Source organism: Peromyscus maniculatus, chromosome 3 (assembly GCF_049852395.1).
Source record: "Peromyscus maniculatus bairdii isolate BWxNUB_F1_BW_parent chromosome 3, HU_Pman_BW_mat_3.1, whole genome shotgun sequence".
Lineage (NCBI taxonomy): Eukaryota > Metazoa > Chordata > Mammalia > Rodentia > Cricetidae > Peromyscus > Peromyscus maniculatus.
The window spans coordinates 134918062-134932364 of record NC_134854.1 but is presented as its reverse complement, the minus strand read 5'-3'; the positions used below and the strand labels follow the sequence as shown (position 1 = coordinate 134932364).

The window sequence follows — 14303 nt, the reverse complement described above, 5'->3', positions numbered from 1 at the left end:
CATGCCCAGCCTTAGTTTGGCTTTTTTCTAGCCAGTTTCCCTTAACTTTAAGTTATTCCATCTACCTTTTGCCTCTGGGCTTTTTCCTTCTTTTGCTTCTATATATCTTTCTTCTCTTACTCTGTGGCCTGCTGTGTGTCTGGCCCCTGGTGTCCTCTCTCCTTTTCTTGCTCCTCCTTCTTTTTCTCCCAGATTTCTCCTCCTCTTTTATTCTCTCTGCCTGCCAGCCCCTCCTATTCTTCTTCCTGCCTTGTAATTGGCTGTTCAGCACTTTATTAGACCATCATGTATTTTAGACAGGCAAAGCAACACAGCTTCACAGAGCTAAATAAATGCAACATAAAAGAATGCAACACATCTTTGCATCATTAAGATGTTCCAAAGCATAAACAAATGTAGCACACCTTAAAGTAATATTCTACAACATATATATGTATACACACACACACACACACACACACACACACACACACACACACACGACAATATTTTGATAACTTGGGTCAAGCAGGATACAATTTTGAATCATCAAGCACTGAATTCACCTTGCCTGTTTTACTTTGCTATTTTGCTCCTTGGCTTCTAGAAATTGTGACTTGCGGTACATTTCTGTTGGCAGCATTGATTTAAAGGACCTCAGGTGGGGGAGTTTTATTCTCCTCGGGGTGTTGGGGAAATGGGGGTCATTTTTAGACATCGATGTGCCAGGGGAGCTGTTCAGCAAGTGAAACTCATGGATGTAAGTGTTCACAGTTCCTGGGTAGATAATGGATGTGAGCATCCACAGTGCCTGGTTGGATAATGTAACTGATGATGTCAAGGCCCAAAGAAAGACAGTGAGCAGTGCAGGATCACACTGTGACTTGATAAAATTTAGTATGAGGACTTGGACCTCTGCATTGTCAGTGCAGTTTTGTGGGAGAAGGAGATGCTGTTTATCTCCTTGTTTTGAGCACTCCATTTCTACTTAAGGAGGTCTTCTAAGATAAGGGATCCCTATAGCCCAGAAAGAAGGGATACTATTAAAAACTAAGTACCACCTTTAGAAGGCATTGGGTTGAGTCAAATTCTAGTGTAAATATCTGCTTTTCTCCACCTGTGTGTGGGGGTGGAACCAGGTTTGCAGAGGTAAAGTCAGACAACCTATGTTGTATCTAAGCTGCCCTTTAGCAGGGACTGGAGCAAGTTACTCTGCCCACTCTGATCTCCTTGCTTGTGTGTTGTTCCAGGGATGGTATTCTGTGTACACTGGTGTTATGACACTTGTTCTCCTATTTCAGGATGCACTTGTTTGTATGCTATTATAGCCACTTATCAAGGAGCATCTTGAAGGCAGAGAGGTTCTTCCTTCACTTACCCACTCAATAAACCTTTAATGAGTTCATACTTAGTGCGCCAAACAACATTGAAAACCTTGGTATTTAGCAAAGGTGTGTGTGTGTGCACATTCGCGCGCACATGTTGCTGGAAGTTTCTCTGTGTCCCACCTGGCCTCAGGTTGGGACAAATCTCTCACCCACAGTCCCACAGCCTTTTATAAAATAATCACACAGAGGCTTAATATTAATTATAACTGCTCGGCCATTAACTCAGGCTTATTACTGACTAGCTCTTACACTTACATTAATCCATAATTCTTATCTATGTTTAGCCATGTGGCTTGATACCTTTTCTCAGTTTTGCCTTGTCATCTTGCTTCCTCTGTGTCTGGCTGGCAACTCCTGACTCACCCTTCCTCCTCCCAGAATTCTCTTTGTCTCCTTATCCTGACTATACTTTCTGCCTGGCTACTGGCCAATCAGCATTTTATTTATCAACCAATCAGAGCAACACATTCACAGCATACAGAACAGCATTCCACAGCATGTGCGTATGTATGTGCAGGCACATTTGCTTTTACATTCATGTTTGGAAGCCAGAGATCAGCATAGTATGCTCTCCACTTCTCTTTTGAGACAGAATCTTCCATTGAACCTGGAGCTTGCTGTTCATTAGGCTGGCTCATGGGCCCCTCGTATCCATCCCCCAGTGCTGGGCCTCCAGACACATGCTTCCATTTCTAGATTTTAAGTGTGCGCTGGGACTCTGGACTCAGGCACTTCTATCAACCCAGCATCTCCTATCCCTTTAGAAGTTTTAAGAGCATGGTGGTGCATGCCTGTAATCCAGCACCTGGAAAGCAAGAGTGGGAGGGTCAGGAGTCTAAGGCCAGTGTCAGCTGTATAGTGAGATTGAGGCCAGCCTGGGCTACATGAGACCTGTTCTTCACCACCTCTCCTGGTGAACAGGTGTGAGTCTCTCATGGAACATGATGCTTTTTAATGACAACAGGCTGGCAGTAAACAAGTGAAGCTGTAGTCGAAGACAGTGTGGACAGAGGAACTCTGGGGAAACCCTTGTCTACTTCAGATGGAGGAAGCTCTGCTCTGGATCCTCCTTTTCAGCTGAGATGCAAAAGGCTAGTAAGAGGCAGCTCTTCAAATGTTAGGGGCAAGATAAGCCCTGCAAACAAGCTAGGGACCTAGCAGAAGGACTCTGTGGCAGGGGCTTTAAGGCCAAAGGAGGAAGGAGTCTATGTACATGTAACAGTAGCTTGAGGAGCTTATGGATACAGAGTATGAGGCTTGTGTTCTATTCCACGTGTAACAGGGGACTCTAGAAAGCAAGAGGAGGGGGGCTGGAGAGATGGCTCAGAGGTTAAGAGCACTGATTGTTCTTCCAGAGGTCCTGAGTTCAATTCCCAGCACCCACATGGTGGCTCACAACCATCTGTAACGAGATCTGGCTCCCTCTTCTGTGTATATAATAAATAAATAAATAAATCCTTTAAAAAAAAGAAAGCAAGAGGAAGATGTGACATATTCTGTTCAAAGCTATTTCTTTGGCTGTTGAATTGCGAATAGATTGTAGTGAAATACTTCACTTTAAAGGCAAGTACACCAGCTAGAGATGATGGGAACCTGGGCTAATATGGCAGTGCTGAGATGGAGGGAAGTGAGCCGAGATAGTGATGCTGAGATGGGGGAAAGTGGGCCGAGATGGTGATGCTGAGATGGAGGGAAGTGGGCCGAGATGGTGATGTTGAGATGGAGGGAAGTGAGCTGAGATGGTGGTGTTGAGATGGAGGGAAGTGGACCAAGATGGTGATGCTGAGATGGAGGGAAGTGGGCCACTGAAGTTAAGAAGGGTAGAGAGCTCTGAAGACCTGTTCTCTGACTTCCAATTGAAGTGGTCAGGTGAGGGGGGTCACTTATGGAAATGTCGGAGACTTACATAGGAATAGTTTGGGGACATGGGAAGAGCATTTTGGGGAACATTTAAAGTATGAGATCCTTGGGGGGGCAGCGTTGTATGACTTACCCCATATAGGGGTAAAAGTCCACTTGGTGAACCATGAGTTTTATTGGGGTTACTAACAGGAATATGGGTGAGGGGTTACTCACAGGAGCAGAAATTACTCAAAGACAGCTGCATCGACAAGGTCCACCACCAGCTCAGGGAAAAGAGGTCACAGAGCTGGAAACCTGGAGCACACTGTACAGCTCTCAGGCAGCTCAACAAGTTAGAGTGTCCTTTCCAGGTGCCTCAGTTGGTCTAAACCTCCTCCAGGGAGCTCTGCTGGGTTCTGCTTCTTCCAGGCAGTTGGTATGGTCTCAATCAAGTCTCCTTTGGAGCTTGGCTTCCAGTCTAAGAGGGTCTCTCAGCTTTTATATTTACTTTGGCCAGGGTGTGTGTGTGAATCTATTCAGCTTCAGAGACTTCCTGAAAGTACTTTGAGTTGTTTACCTTCCTGCTTAAGGAGCTTCCCTGCAGGATGCAATGCTTCAAACTCTGAGGAACCTGTTACACAACAGGTAGGTAAGGAAACTGTGGTCTGTCCACACAACGGAGTATTATTCAACCACAAAAATAAATGAACTACTGAATCATGACCTACGGATGAACTGCAGACAAATTATGGTAAGCTAAAGAAGCCAGATTCAGGAGAGAAACCACAAGGACAGTGATTCTTTTCTCTGAAATGCCTATCAAACCTGCAGAAACAGAGAGATTAGCTGTTGCCTGAGGCAGGAGGCAGGAATAAGGGACTGTAGATGGGCACATGAGATCTTTCTGATATTGTTGTTGTTTTCAGGGAAAGAAAGTTCCTTGGTTAAAACCACAATCAAAGCCAACTAAACATCAACATGCGATTTTGTTTTCTTTCCCCAGGGGAGAGAGCAGAGTGCGGCACAACCAGGTGAGAGTTGGGGAATCCTGTGCCCTTGTACTGGCTGCCTGAAGTCTGAGAGGATGCGGTGGGTGGGTAGATGTCTAAGCTGAAGATAGCCTCCTGGGAACTAGGGAAGCTGGATAGTTTTCACCACCTCTGGGGGCTTTGGGGTGATGGAGGAGGGTACGGTGGCTACTGAGGCAGCCTTGCTTGTTTTTGCTTTAGACTGGTAAAGCCACGCCCCAGCAGGCTGGCCACAGGGAGGGGGCTTTCATAGCTGCTTTGGGACAGCGGGAGATGTCCTGTCCGGTGGGAGGGTAGTGGATCCCAGGGTGTCTAAAGGCACTAGCAGAGGCCACAGGCCACAGGGTGGCTGTTTTCTTCTCTTGGATATGTTACATGGCCACTGCCCAAACTTCCCTATAGGTGGTCCAGGTCCAGCCTGGGAGCTCAGTTGTGAAGGCTTTGCAGTTGGCTGATAGTGTGCACAGATGGCCACGCGCATGCTGCATACACATGGATGTGTGCCCAGATTACGCTCCCCCCCCCCCCTGCCCGCACTGCCCATCATACTTTGGCTTGAAGTTCAGTGGGAACAGGATGGACTGGCGAGGCCAATCCTATAGGCAACTCATGCTTCCTTCTAGCTTTTTCCGCATCTCCCTTTGTGCTTTCCCTGAGCACACCAGAGCCAGTGAACACTTTCCCTCAGCAGCGTTCAGCCTTTCACAGGCTTTAGATGCCTAAGCAGCCAGCACTGCCCTGGCATCTGAGTTTTCACCGTGAATCTAGCAGTGGCCCAGAGGTCTGCCCTCTATCATGTGTGGCTACTTTTTAGTTGGGAGCTACTTTTTACCTCATGTAGTAGGGCTCAGTGACTCGACGATATTATCTCCTTCCAAATCAATTCTTCCCAGTGGCTCAGAATCCTGAAGAGCTGTCCTACTTGGCAAGAGCAAAGATGACCCTTCAACTCTCCCCTGCTCTTGGGGAAGCAAGTAGGCGTGGCAAAGGCTTGGGAAGCTGTGGAGTTTAATGTGTTGGACCTGGAGATTTAGGGCTTTCCAGGAATCCAGCTGTTTATCTGGGCCCAGGCAGTTTGGGAACATGGAGATGATTCACAGGCAAGGACCCTCCCACATGTGGAACAGCAGATGAGCAGGCAACTCTTGAAAAACCCAAATTTGTTACTATTTTTTTTTTTTCTGGTAAGAGAATGTTACTATAGTCCTAAGAGGACAGAAGCCGTTTTACATCAAAGTGGGAGGAATTGGGCCATGGCTCACTGCCTCTTCATCTCCAAAATACAGGCAGAAGGAGCCCCAAAATGATGTGGGCAGGGGCCATAATATATCTCTTGGCCCAGTAGTCTCAGTCTCATCCTTCAACTCTGGAAAGCCCAGGAGATATATATATCTTTCTCACCTGTTTTGGCCTAGGGCCTGGGAAATCCAAGTTCAGGTTGCTAGACCTCCCACTTAGGCATCCTGTCCTAAATTTCAGACCTAGCCAGATATTTTCTGGCTCATTATTAAACTTGTGGAGCCCATTGTTCAATCTGAAAGTGGTTTTAAAATGAGTCTCAGAGGTCCTTGGTAATGTCCCCGCACCTTGGCTGTGCCAACTGTAGATTCTCAGACACAGTCAGGGTCATCTGGGGCCATCATCAGAGCAGGCTCCCTCGGCCAAGTTGCTCTTGCCCCTGTTTAAATGGCCATTTTCTCACACTTAAGAGCTGTATTTTTTAATGCCCCCAATTCATCACAGCCCTGGGATTCAGGCTGACCAGATGTGCTAATGTGTTTTGAAGAATTGCTAAACATGGCAAAGTGGGATGTAAACACCAGTTGTTAATCGTTGTGCTTTGAAGAGAGGTCAGCCTCCTTAACCAGGTTGACAAGAGGCTCTAGTCCTGATTAGAGGGGAGCTGGGTGATGTCATGACCAATCAAATACAGCTCGGTGCACATCCAACCCCAGTCTCCACGAGCCCCCCTGCTGTGGAGCATCAGTGCTGCCACCACTTTGGATATGGACGCCCACATCTGTTGGGATGTTTAGGGGAAATTCTTAATCACTCGCTTTGTGTCACAGACTAATTCTGAGGCCACGCCTGTGTTGCCAGCAGATGCTAATTTTCCTCCCAGCTGAAAAGCAGAAAGGGGACATTGGTCTCTGGTTTCCTTTCCCTGCCCTCTGTGGTCTTCTCTGGTCCTGTCTTCCCGGCTTCTCTCTCTTTCTTTCTTTTTTTTTTTTTATTTGCTCTGCAACTGAGCAGCAGAAGAGATGGAAGGCTTAGGCTGCCCCACTTCCCCTGGCTGAGCTGCCCCCACCCTCCCCACTTTGTGTCCCACCCAGCGTTCCAGTAAGTCGATACCGATTTGATGTCATTCAAAGTTGGGATAGCTATGTTTCCTTGTCAGAGATTCCAGCAGTGCCCAGTGCACCACGGGGGGACAGAGGGACTAACCATTGTGGCTTCATTTTCTTTTACACTCTGGATTTGGCAGGAAAAACGGGGAAGCATACTCTACATTTATTTCCTTTTATTCTACTCTGCAAAACAAACAAACAACAACAACAAAAAGAAAAAAACAGGAACCCCTGTGAGTTCTTTTATGAAAACCCTCCACCTGGGTTCCCTAGAGCTTTCCATTCTGTATTTTCATCACCTATGCCAAGGTCCCCATTCTTACTGGCCACGAGAGCTTAATAGGCAGTTGGCAAAATCACTCTCTCAACTTCGTACTTGTGCTGGAGCCTCTAATAGGAAGAACTACATTCAACTCCCAGCTCTGGACGGATCCTATCTGTGTGGCCTTGGGCAAATTCCTTAATTTCTGTGGGCTCCTTTGCCTCCCAGGCTGGTGAGGAGGTTAATCCTGCCTGTTAATTGTATCCTCCTTATTCTTAATCACTAAATTTGGATCCTATGGCTTTGTGTCACATTTTTGACAATAATTTTTTGGCTTTTACACTTGAAAACTCAAAATCAGATCTACTGTATGCAATTCCCCCTCCCTGTTTTCACACATCCTCAAAAAAAGATGTAATGCATTTTTAAAGGCAATGACATGGACTTAGCTAACCAAATCCACATAGATCCAAGATGGGCTGGAGATAATCTTGCCTGTTGTTTCTCTTCAGAATTTTGGTTGTGCTGTTCTTTTGGTTTTCTTGATTGGGTGGCATGCTGTTTGGACTCAACTGTGTCTTTGCCCATGCATGTCCTGGAGTTAGCAGCCTTTGCTCAACACTTGAACACCCAGGAGGACTTGGCTCGATTGTCCTGCATGGCTGGACTGCTAAAGGACATGAATACAATAAACCCACAGGAGAGAGGCAGGGCAACCCTCATTCATCTGCATTGCTTTCCCAGTCCATCTGGTTCTTGCCTGTGAGCTGGGGATGCACCTTAGTTGATAGAATGCTTGCTTACCCTGAGTTCATTTGCTAACACCACATAAAACCCAGGTCATACTCAGCTACCTTGCAAGTTTGAAGCCACCCTGGACTCCAGGAGACCGTCTCAGAAACAAACATACAGAAGATTCTTGCCCATGTATAGCAATCAATCAAGACTTGGGGAAGGGGCAGATTTTTGCTTCTCATATATGACTGTGATCTGTCTGGCTGAGTATATACCTGTTGCTCCTAAAGTTTGAAGCAAACCATTTGAAAATGAACAGGCTTGTTAGGTGAGGGTGCTTCCTCCTATCTTCTTAAAGCCTTTCTTCCTGAGTGCCGGCAGCATTGAGTTAGGTCAGTTTATGTAGTGAAATGAGCAAATAAGCCAACCCAGGCCTATGCATGGCGAGCAACTGTGGACACAGGTCTAGTGTCTATGGCCATTTCGTTGTTCCTCGTGGACTGTGGTATAAGGTTTCCCCTCCCTGTGGATAACAGCAGAAACACAGGGAACAGAGATCTGAAAGCAAAGCAAGACACTTTCGACCTGACCCCTGTGACAAGGACTAACGGGACAGAAATGACAAGGTGTCACAGTGCCATGTCCATGACTTGAAATTAAAAAACAAAACAAACAACTCCCCCCCAAAAAACCAAAAAAACCTGAACTTGGAGGGGAAGGGGGATGGAGGTATGTCTGACTGATGCTCTCTCCGGGCCTTCCTTTTTGTAGATAGAACCATGTGTAATGGGAAGATACCGGGTTAAGTGTGATAATGGATTTGACAACGCTCCAATCAAAAATGTACTTGATTGATGAGTGGGATAATAACATCCCAGGCCACCTACGGATCCTAAAGAAGCTGCAGCTTGCCTCCTGGCATCTAGCTGTCTGGCTCTCAGATCTATGCAATAAACATGAGTCATATGCTTTTGAAATGCCAAGAGGCATTAGGAAGACAATGCCCCCAGTACATTGGGAGTTGGGCCTTGGTGATAGATTTAAGCCAAAATTATGAAAATTAACCCTCTCGGTTATGTTTGAAAGTCTCTTGCTTTCTTGGGCTACAGATGACACCTCTCTCCCCTGACCCCCCTCCATCTGGTCTGCAGGATGCCATCCTCTGGTTGGCATTGCAGGAGCTTCTTGGATTCATCCCATCCCCCGAGAACGTAGAATGCATTTGTGTTTTGTGAGTGTTGCTCCTGCTTGGCATTGTGGTAAACTAAGATCTAAAATATCCGGAGGCCTTCAGATGGAACATGGGAAACCAGTGTGTTGGGGTTCAGAGGCTCCCCTCTGTGTTTTGTGTTTTCCTCCAGTTGTGGGTTTGAAGAGCATCTCTCCCAGTGGTATGTTTATGTTGGTTGCTTTCTTGATTTCTTTTGTTCCGTTTTCCCCTAGGCCCCCCTGTCTTCCCCCTAAACCACAGAAAATGAGGAGACCTAGGCCTCTTTCAGTGTATAGCCATAAACTCTTTAACGGCAGTATGGAAGCATTCATTAAGGTACTTGCTGGGGAGCCGTGGAGTCCGCGAATGAGTCCAAAGTAATGGCAGCCTCTCTTCTCCTTGTCCCTTCCTTAGCCAGGCCCCACGGAGCTAGCTTCTCACTGCAGTCTCTTCTTGGCTTCAGTGAGGCATTCCATTGGAGAATTCTCCTTCTGACTAGTGGGCCCTGCGTGGCCACTCATCTCCGCTGTGAGGGGAGGGGTCTGATCACGTAAGCACAAAGGAGGTGGACTGTCAGCATGTGCTCCCAGCCAGCTGGCCCCATTTGCTGCAGGGGCTGCAGTCCTAACACCTGAAGGGCAGCGGAGGAAACTTCATCACTCAGCTTCACTCCCTCCTCCCACAATAGGAGACTGATTGAGAACAGCACAAAGGGAGCCCCCGTGGGTTTCCATGCAAGACAACTACCGTTTGTTAGCTGAGTATCTATGAGCATGGGAGAAGCCGTGGGGTTCCCATAAGAAGAGTTTCTTCCACTGAATTTGGCTCTGGGTAGTTGGTTAGAAAGGTGGGAGTAGAGTTGAGGTAGTCCTTCTAAGTGTTAGCTTAACCCTTGACATGGAGCTGAAGTTAAAAATTGAAATGTTTCAGCTAAGCGAGTTAATTTTTTCCCGTCCCTACCCCCAGTGGGTATAAGATCAAGGCATCCAGGATCAAACTGAAGAAGGCAAAGATGGTGTTAGAGTCAAGATGTGTTCTTGGGGAAAAGGGAGGGGAGGTCGTCGCCAGTTGTTTGAAAGCCCACCACTAGCCAATGAAGACAATTTCTGCAGAAAAGAGGACTACTGTAGGTAGGGGAAGGGTAGAGTCTCATGGCATCAGTCATGATTTTGGAGTTACAGGGGTTGACCCCATGCACCAGCTCTCTGGCCTCTGGCCTCTGGCAGGGTGCAGCCAGACCTGGAGGACAGAGAAAGGCTAGAGACATTCAAAAGTCGGCCCCGAGGATGGGCCGGGTAGACAGAGCCATCTGAGGTCAAGGGACTACCTCTGCCTATAGACTGAGTCCTCAGAACAGCCCAAGAGCTAGAGAAAGAGGAGGAAGGATTTCCCTTGAACAGGGACAGTGGGGGATGCCTTAGAGTGCCTCATAGGACTGAAGGCCCCAAATTAGAGGTCCCTCAGGACCTGTGTGACTCACAGGGAGCCACTCAGTGGGTCATGGCAGGTGGGGCTGTGTCAGAAGAGTGCTTCATTTCTTCATCAGCCTCTGTCTTCCCCTGAACTTCCCTCTCAGTCACCCTTGCTCCCGGCTGAGCCACACTCTCCAGGCTGCAAAGGAGCTGGCTGATTACTTCCCGTCTTTACAGAGCCTAGCACAGGGCCAAGAGTGCAGGAGAGGCACATGGGAAGTCCCACAGGAACATGCTGTTGCAATTCAGAGCAAGAAAAGCTGTGAGCCGGGGCCCAGGTGGTCTTGCCAGGGGCTTGGAAGGATCGGGGGTGGGGGTGGTGATAAAGAGAGGATCGGGACAGAAGGGGTCCCTGAAGGAGGGAAAGATGCACTGAGATCTGAGATGGGGACTCCTCCCCCGAGTGTCTCAGATCTCTGGAAATGGTAGATCAGTTAGTATACGTGGAAGAAACTGACTCTTATTTGACACTATTTCAAAGTCATATCTTTAGTGGAACTCACTGTCTTCCTAGTGTGGCAATAAAGCAACTTGACAGTGCACCTGACCGACACTTTAGACCTTATTCAACTCTGTGTTTGTTTGCCCCTTCAGGTGGTTACTTTGGGAAGCCATCTTACTATTCTACTACATCACCGTGCCCCAATGGTGTTTTGGCTAATCTTCTTTAGAGCCTGTTACACAGCCTTTATTGTTGGTGCCAAAACTTCCTGTTAGAATGGATACTTTGGCCCACTACAGGGCTGAGGTGATGGTGTGGTAATTACAAGGCATGGCATGCAAGCATGAGGCCATGAGTTCAATCCCTACACACCTGGAATCCTAGCACTAGGGAGTCAGATGGATGCCAAGGGCTCTCTGGCTGCCAGCCTAGCCTAATTAGAAAGTTCAAAATCAAGGTGCCTGGTACTTGAGGAATGACTTATGAGGTTGACCTTTGGCACATACACACATACGTAGGAACACACACACACACACACACACACACACACACACACACACACACACACACACGTTCATATGTCTGAACGTACAACAGAGTCCTCAGCTTTGAAAACACAGGCCCATGGACAGAGTTTTGGTCACATAATCCCACTGTGTTGCTGGGATTGTAATGCCCTAGCAGAACAAAGAGAGGAGTTTCAAGTCAATTATGGAGAAGTATTTTTGGAGTCAGACTTATGAACTTCCTGGACTCTACCTGAGACAAGCCCTTATAAAAACCCCAAACCCTTGTGTTTTTATCCTCTCAGACTTAAGGAGACTCCATTTATATTAAAAGTCCATGGTAACGCCTAGAAGGTCCACCTGTGGGGTTGGTGGAGAGTCCCCATTTTGCTTCTATAAAATGAAAGTAATCTTCTACTCTGTGAGTTTAGGAGAGCACAGAATGAGCTGATACATGTATGTTCCTAGAACACTCCTGGCTCTGTGTAAGCCTGATCTATTATTCATGTTAGGACACCATCTAGAGTCCCTTTGGACCAGGCTGTTGCTGGGTTCTGGAAGTCATGTGGGTTTAGCTGACATCATGGCAACTCAGATCCCAATTGTTGAGATGGCCAAACTGGACATATTGTGCCCCAAGAAGTCACATGTCCCTTTAGTCAACTTGGCTTCTTCACTGAGCTTGGGTGTGACTCAGCTCCCGCCTAGACCCTCAAGTCACTGCCCACATGACCAGAAAAATTGGGCAGACTCTCCCAATGTGGGAAGAAAGGCTTCAAGTGCACCGTCAAGGTTGCAAAGGTGTTCCAACTTACTCTCTCCCTCATCTTCATCCTTCCAGCTTCTGTGTTCCTAAAGGGCCTCAGTGCCAGGGTGACAGGAAAGGACTGGGAAGGGGAGCAGAACCACGCTTCCAGCCAGAGAAGGTTATCGAGGTACTGGGTGTGTTTGGAGTCTGGAATCTGGTGCAACCTGCTGGACCATGTCTAAGGAGATTTTGGGAAGTAGAGCATCTGTCCAAGAGTGAAGATTCCAGAGGTGAATTCTAAGACAGCGTGCAATAGACATGAAGGATTCCATCTGTGGGCAGATGGGCTAGCCTTGTAGGTCTTCAGTGGACTCTTGCTCATTGGTGAAGGCCTTGTGTTGAGGAGAAGCTAGACATGGATCTGGGAATGAAGTTGACACACATTTCCTACATTTTGACAAGGACTGAAAGAGGCCCCTCCATCGCTGATATCTGGGAAAGAGGCTAGGCCGCCTATTAGAAGGCTGGCTGGGGACTGCTCCAGAAGTCCTAGGAGGCCCCAAGGCTGAGACCCCCTCCCCGTGGGCAGGCTATCGGGCAAATGCCCCAGGACCATTGCTGGCTGCCATTGCATTTTGGCATTCACGGACTCTGAAGGATCTGCATACTCTAACTGATCTTACTCCTGCATAATCTTTTCTTTTTCTCCTGCTTTGCTGCCTGTTTCTTTTTTTGTTATCAGAGGAAGAAGAAATGCTCGAACCAGGAACCAGGTATTTACTAGATAGGCCCACAAGCCCCATGCAACTAGTAGATGGATGCCTTCTAGAGCAAGGTCCATGTGCCCTGTTGCTTGGTGGGCCTGTCTCCTATCCAACCCCCAGATGTAGCATCAGCAGGTGGGGGGTGTGGCGGAGTGAGGAGCCCACCAAGTTAATAGCTTCTGGGGAGGCTATTGATTTAATTTTAAAAGAAAGCTTTGTTTTGTGTTTTAAATGGTACTCATGATGTGACCTGAAGTAACAATAGGTCACCCAGCTTTAGAACTCTGAAAGAAAACTGACCCTTGCCCAACTAGGAACTGTAGACTAATCTAGCAAGGTGTAATTGAATGTCCTTTCACATCCTAGGTACAACTACTTAAATTGCATCCTATTCAGCCTTTTTAATGGTGGTTAGCCACCAGATGGCCAATGTCTGATATTAGCATCTTCTAGAACTTCTCCACATACCATGCTTACTGTTAAGCAAAATATGTACCTGGGTATTTAAGTTGAAACAGTATGAATAAGATTCACCTTCCCTTCTTAGAGCCTCACAGGGCCAGGCCTTCCTCATCCACAATGTGTTCTGACATGAGACACCTTAGTAATAGAGAGAGGAATTGATCCTCCTCTTCGTCCCCAAGCCCTGGGAAAAGATACTGAGTTTGGGCAAAGTGGAGGTGGGAGAAGTCAGGCCATCCTTCAAGCTCAGACTGCAGCCCCCTCCACACACTGGCTTCCATCTCTCCTGCCCCCAGTCTGCCTGTCAAGCTGGGTAAGAAGAGAGAGCATTTCTTTGACTTTATCCTAGGCCTTCTTCCGCACCTAACCGAAGGCTGTACGGTAACTATTCCTGGAGACTAGAGTTAGCAGTTCCTTGCTTGTTTTCCTACTAATCACGTGGTACTAATCTTCTGGCTTGACCTGATCATCATGTCTGCAATGTCTTTTGCCTGTGGCTGGATGCCAAGCCTGATAAAACTCACATTTTTTCTTTCTTTCTTAAGGATTCAGGACAAGCTATACCACTTGTAGTTGAGAGCTGTATTCGATTCATCAATTTATATGGTAAGCGCCATCTCAGCTCACTGTGTTCAGTTCACTGTGGAACAGGTGCTGGACTGTTCTGGGGGAAAATGATAGTCTCCATCATCCTGGAAGACTTCCTGTGCTCGCTCTGCTCCAGAGAATGGCTGGTACCTGGAGCACTGTCTTTGGAGTCCACATGTCTGTGTCCGGGGTGGGAGAAGGAAGGTTGTGTGAGGGGCCCAGCACGTCAGGTCACAGGGGAGCAGCTATGGCATGGACAGAAGGACTATTTCAGCTCTGTCCTCACTCAGAGTCATTCGGGTTGATACGCTGTAAGCGCCGTGAAGGGAATGGTGTTGGGAATTTGTTAACCATGGTGTTACCAGAAGGCAACTTGTGTTGAACTTACTCAGTCACCTCAAAACATAACAGGCTCCATTTTGGCTGTGAGGAATGCAGGAGCGATAGAAGCAAGTACCATGTCATCCCTGCAGGGTAACAGTCTCAGAACAAGGAAGTCCACAGCAGGAAAAGAAGTGTAGTCACCCGT

At 47.4% G+C, this 14303-nt stretch overlaps 1 protein-coding gene across 4 annotated transcripts in view; it reads left to right on the top strand.

The window, feature by feature from the left end:
• Positions 1 to 14303, top strand: part of Srgap3 (SLIT-ROBO Rho GTPase activating protein 3) — a 228510-nt gene that overhangs the window by 181934 nt on the left and 32273 nt on the right. For 2 of the 4 annotated variants that reach the window (XM_042273787.2, XM_006993909.4), the window contains exons 11-13: positions 4213 to 4240; positions 9026 to 9128; positions 13732 to 13792. In XM_042273787.2, the coding sequence (XP_042129721.1) occupies positions 4213 to 4240; positions 9026 to 9128; positions 13732 to 13792 (192 nt within the window). Of the gene's footprint in view, positions 1 to 4212; positions 4241 to 9025; positions 9129 to 12702; positions 12734 to 13731; positions 13793 to 14303 lie in introns of all 4 variants that reach the window. The other 2 variants (XM_006993910.4, XR_013050061.1) reach the window with 2 other exon arrangements.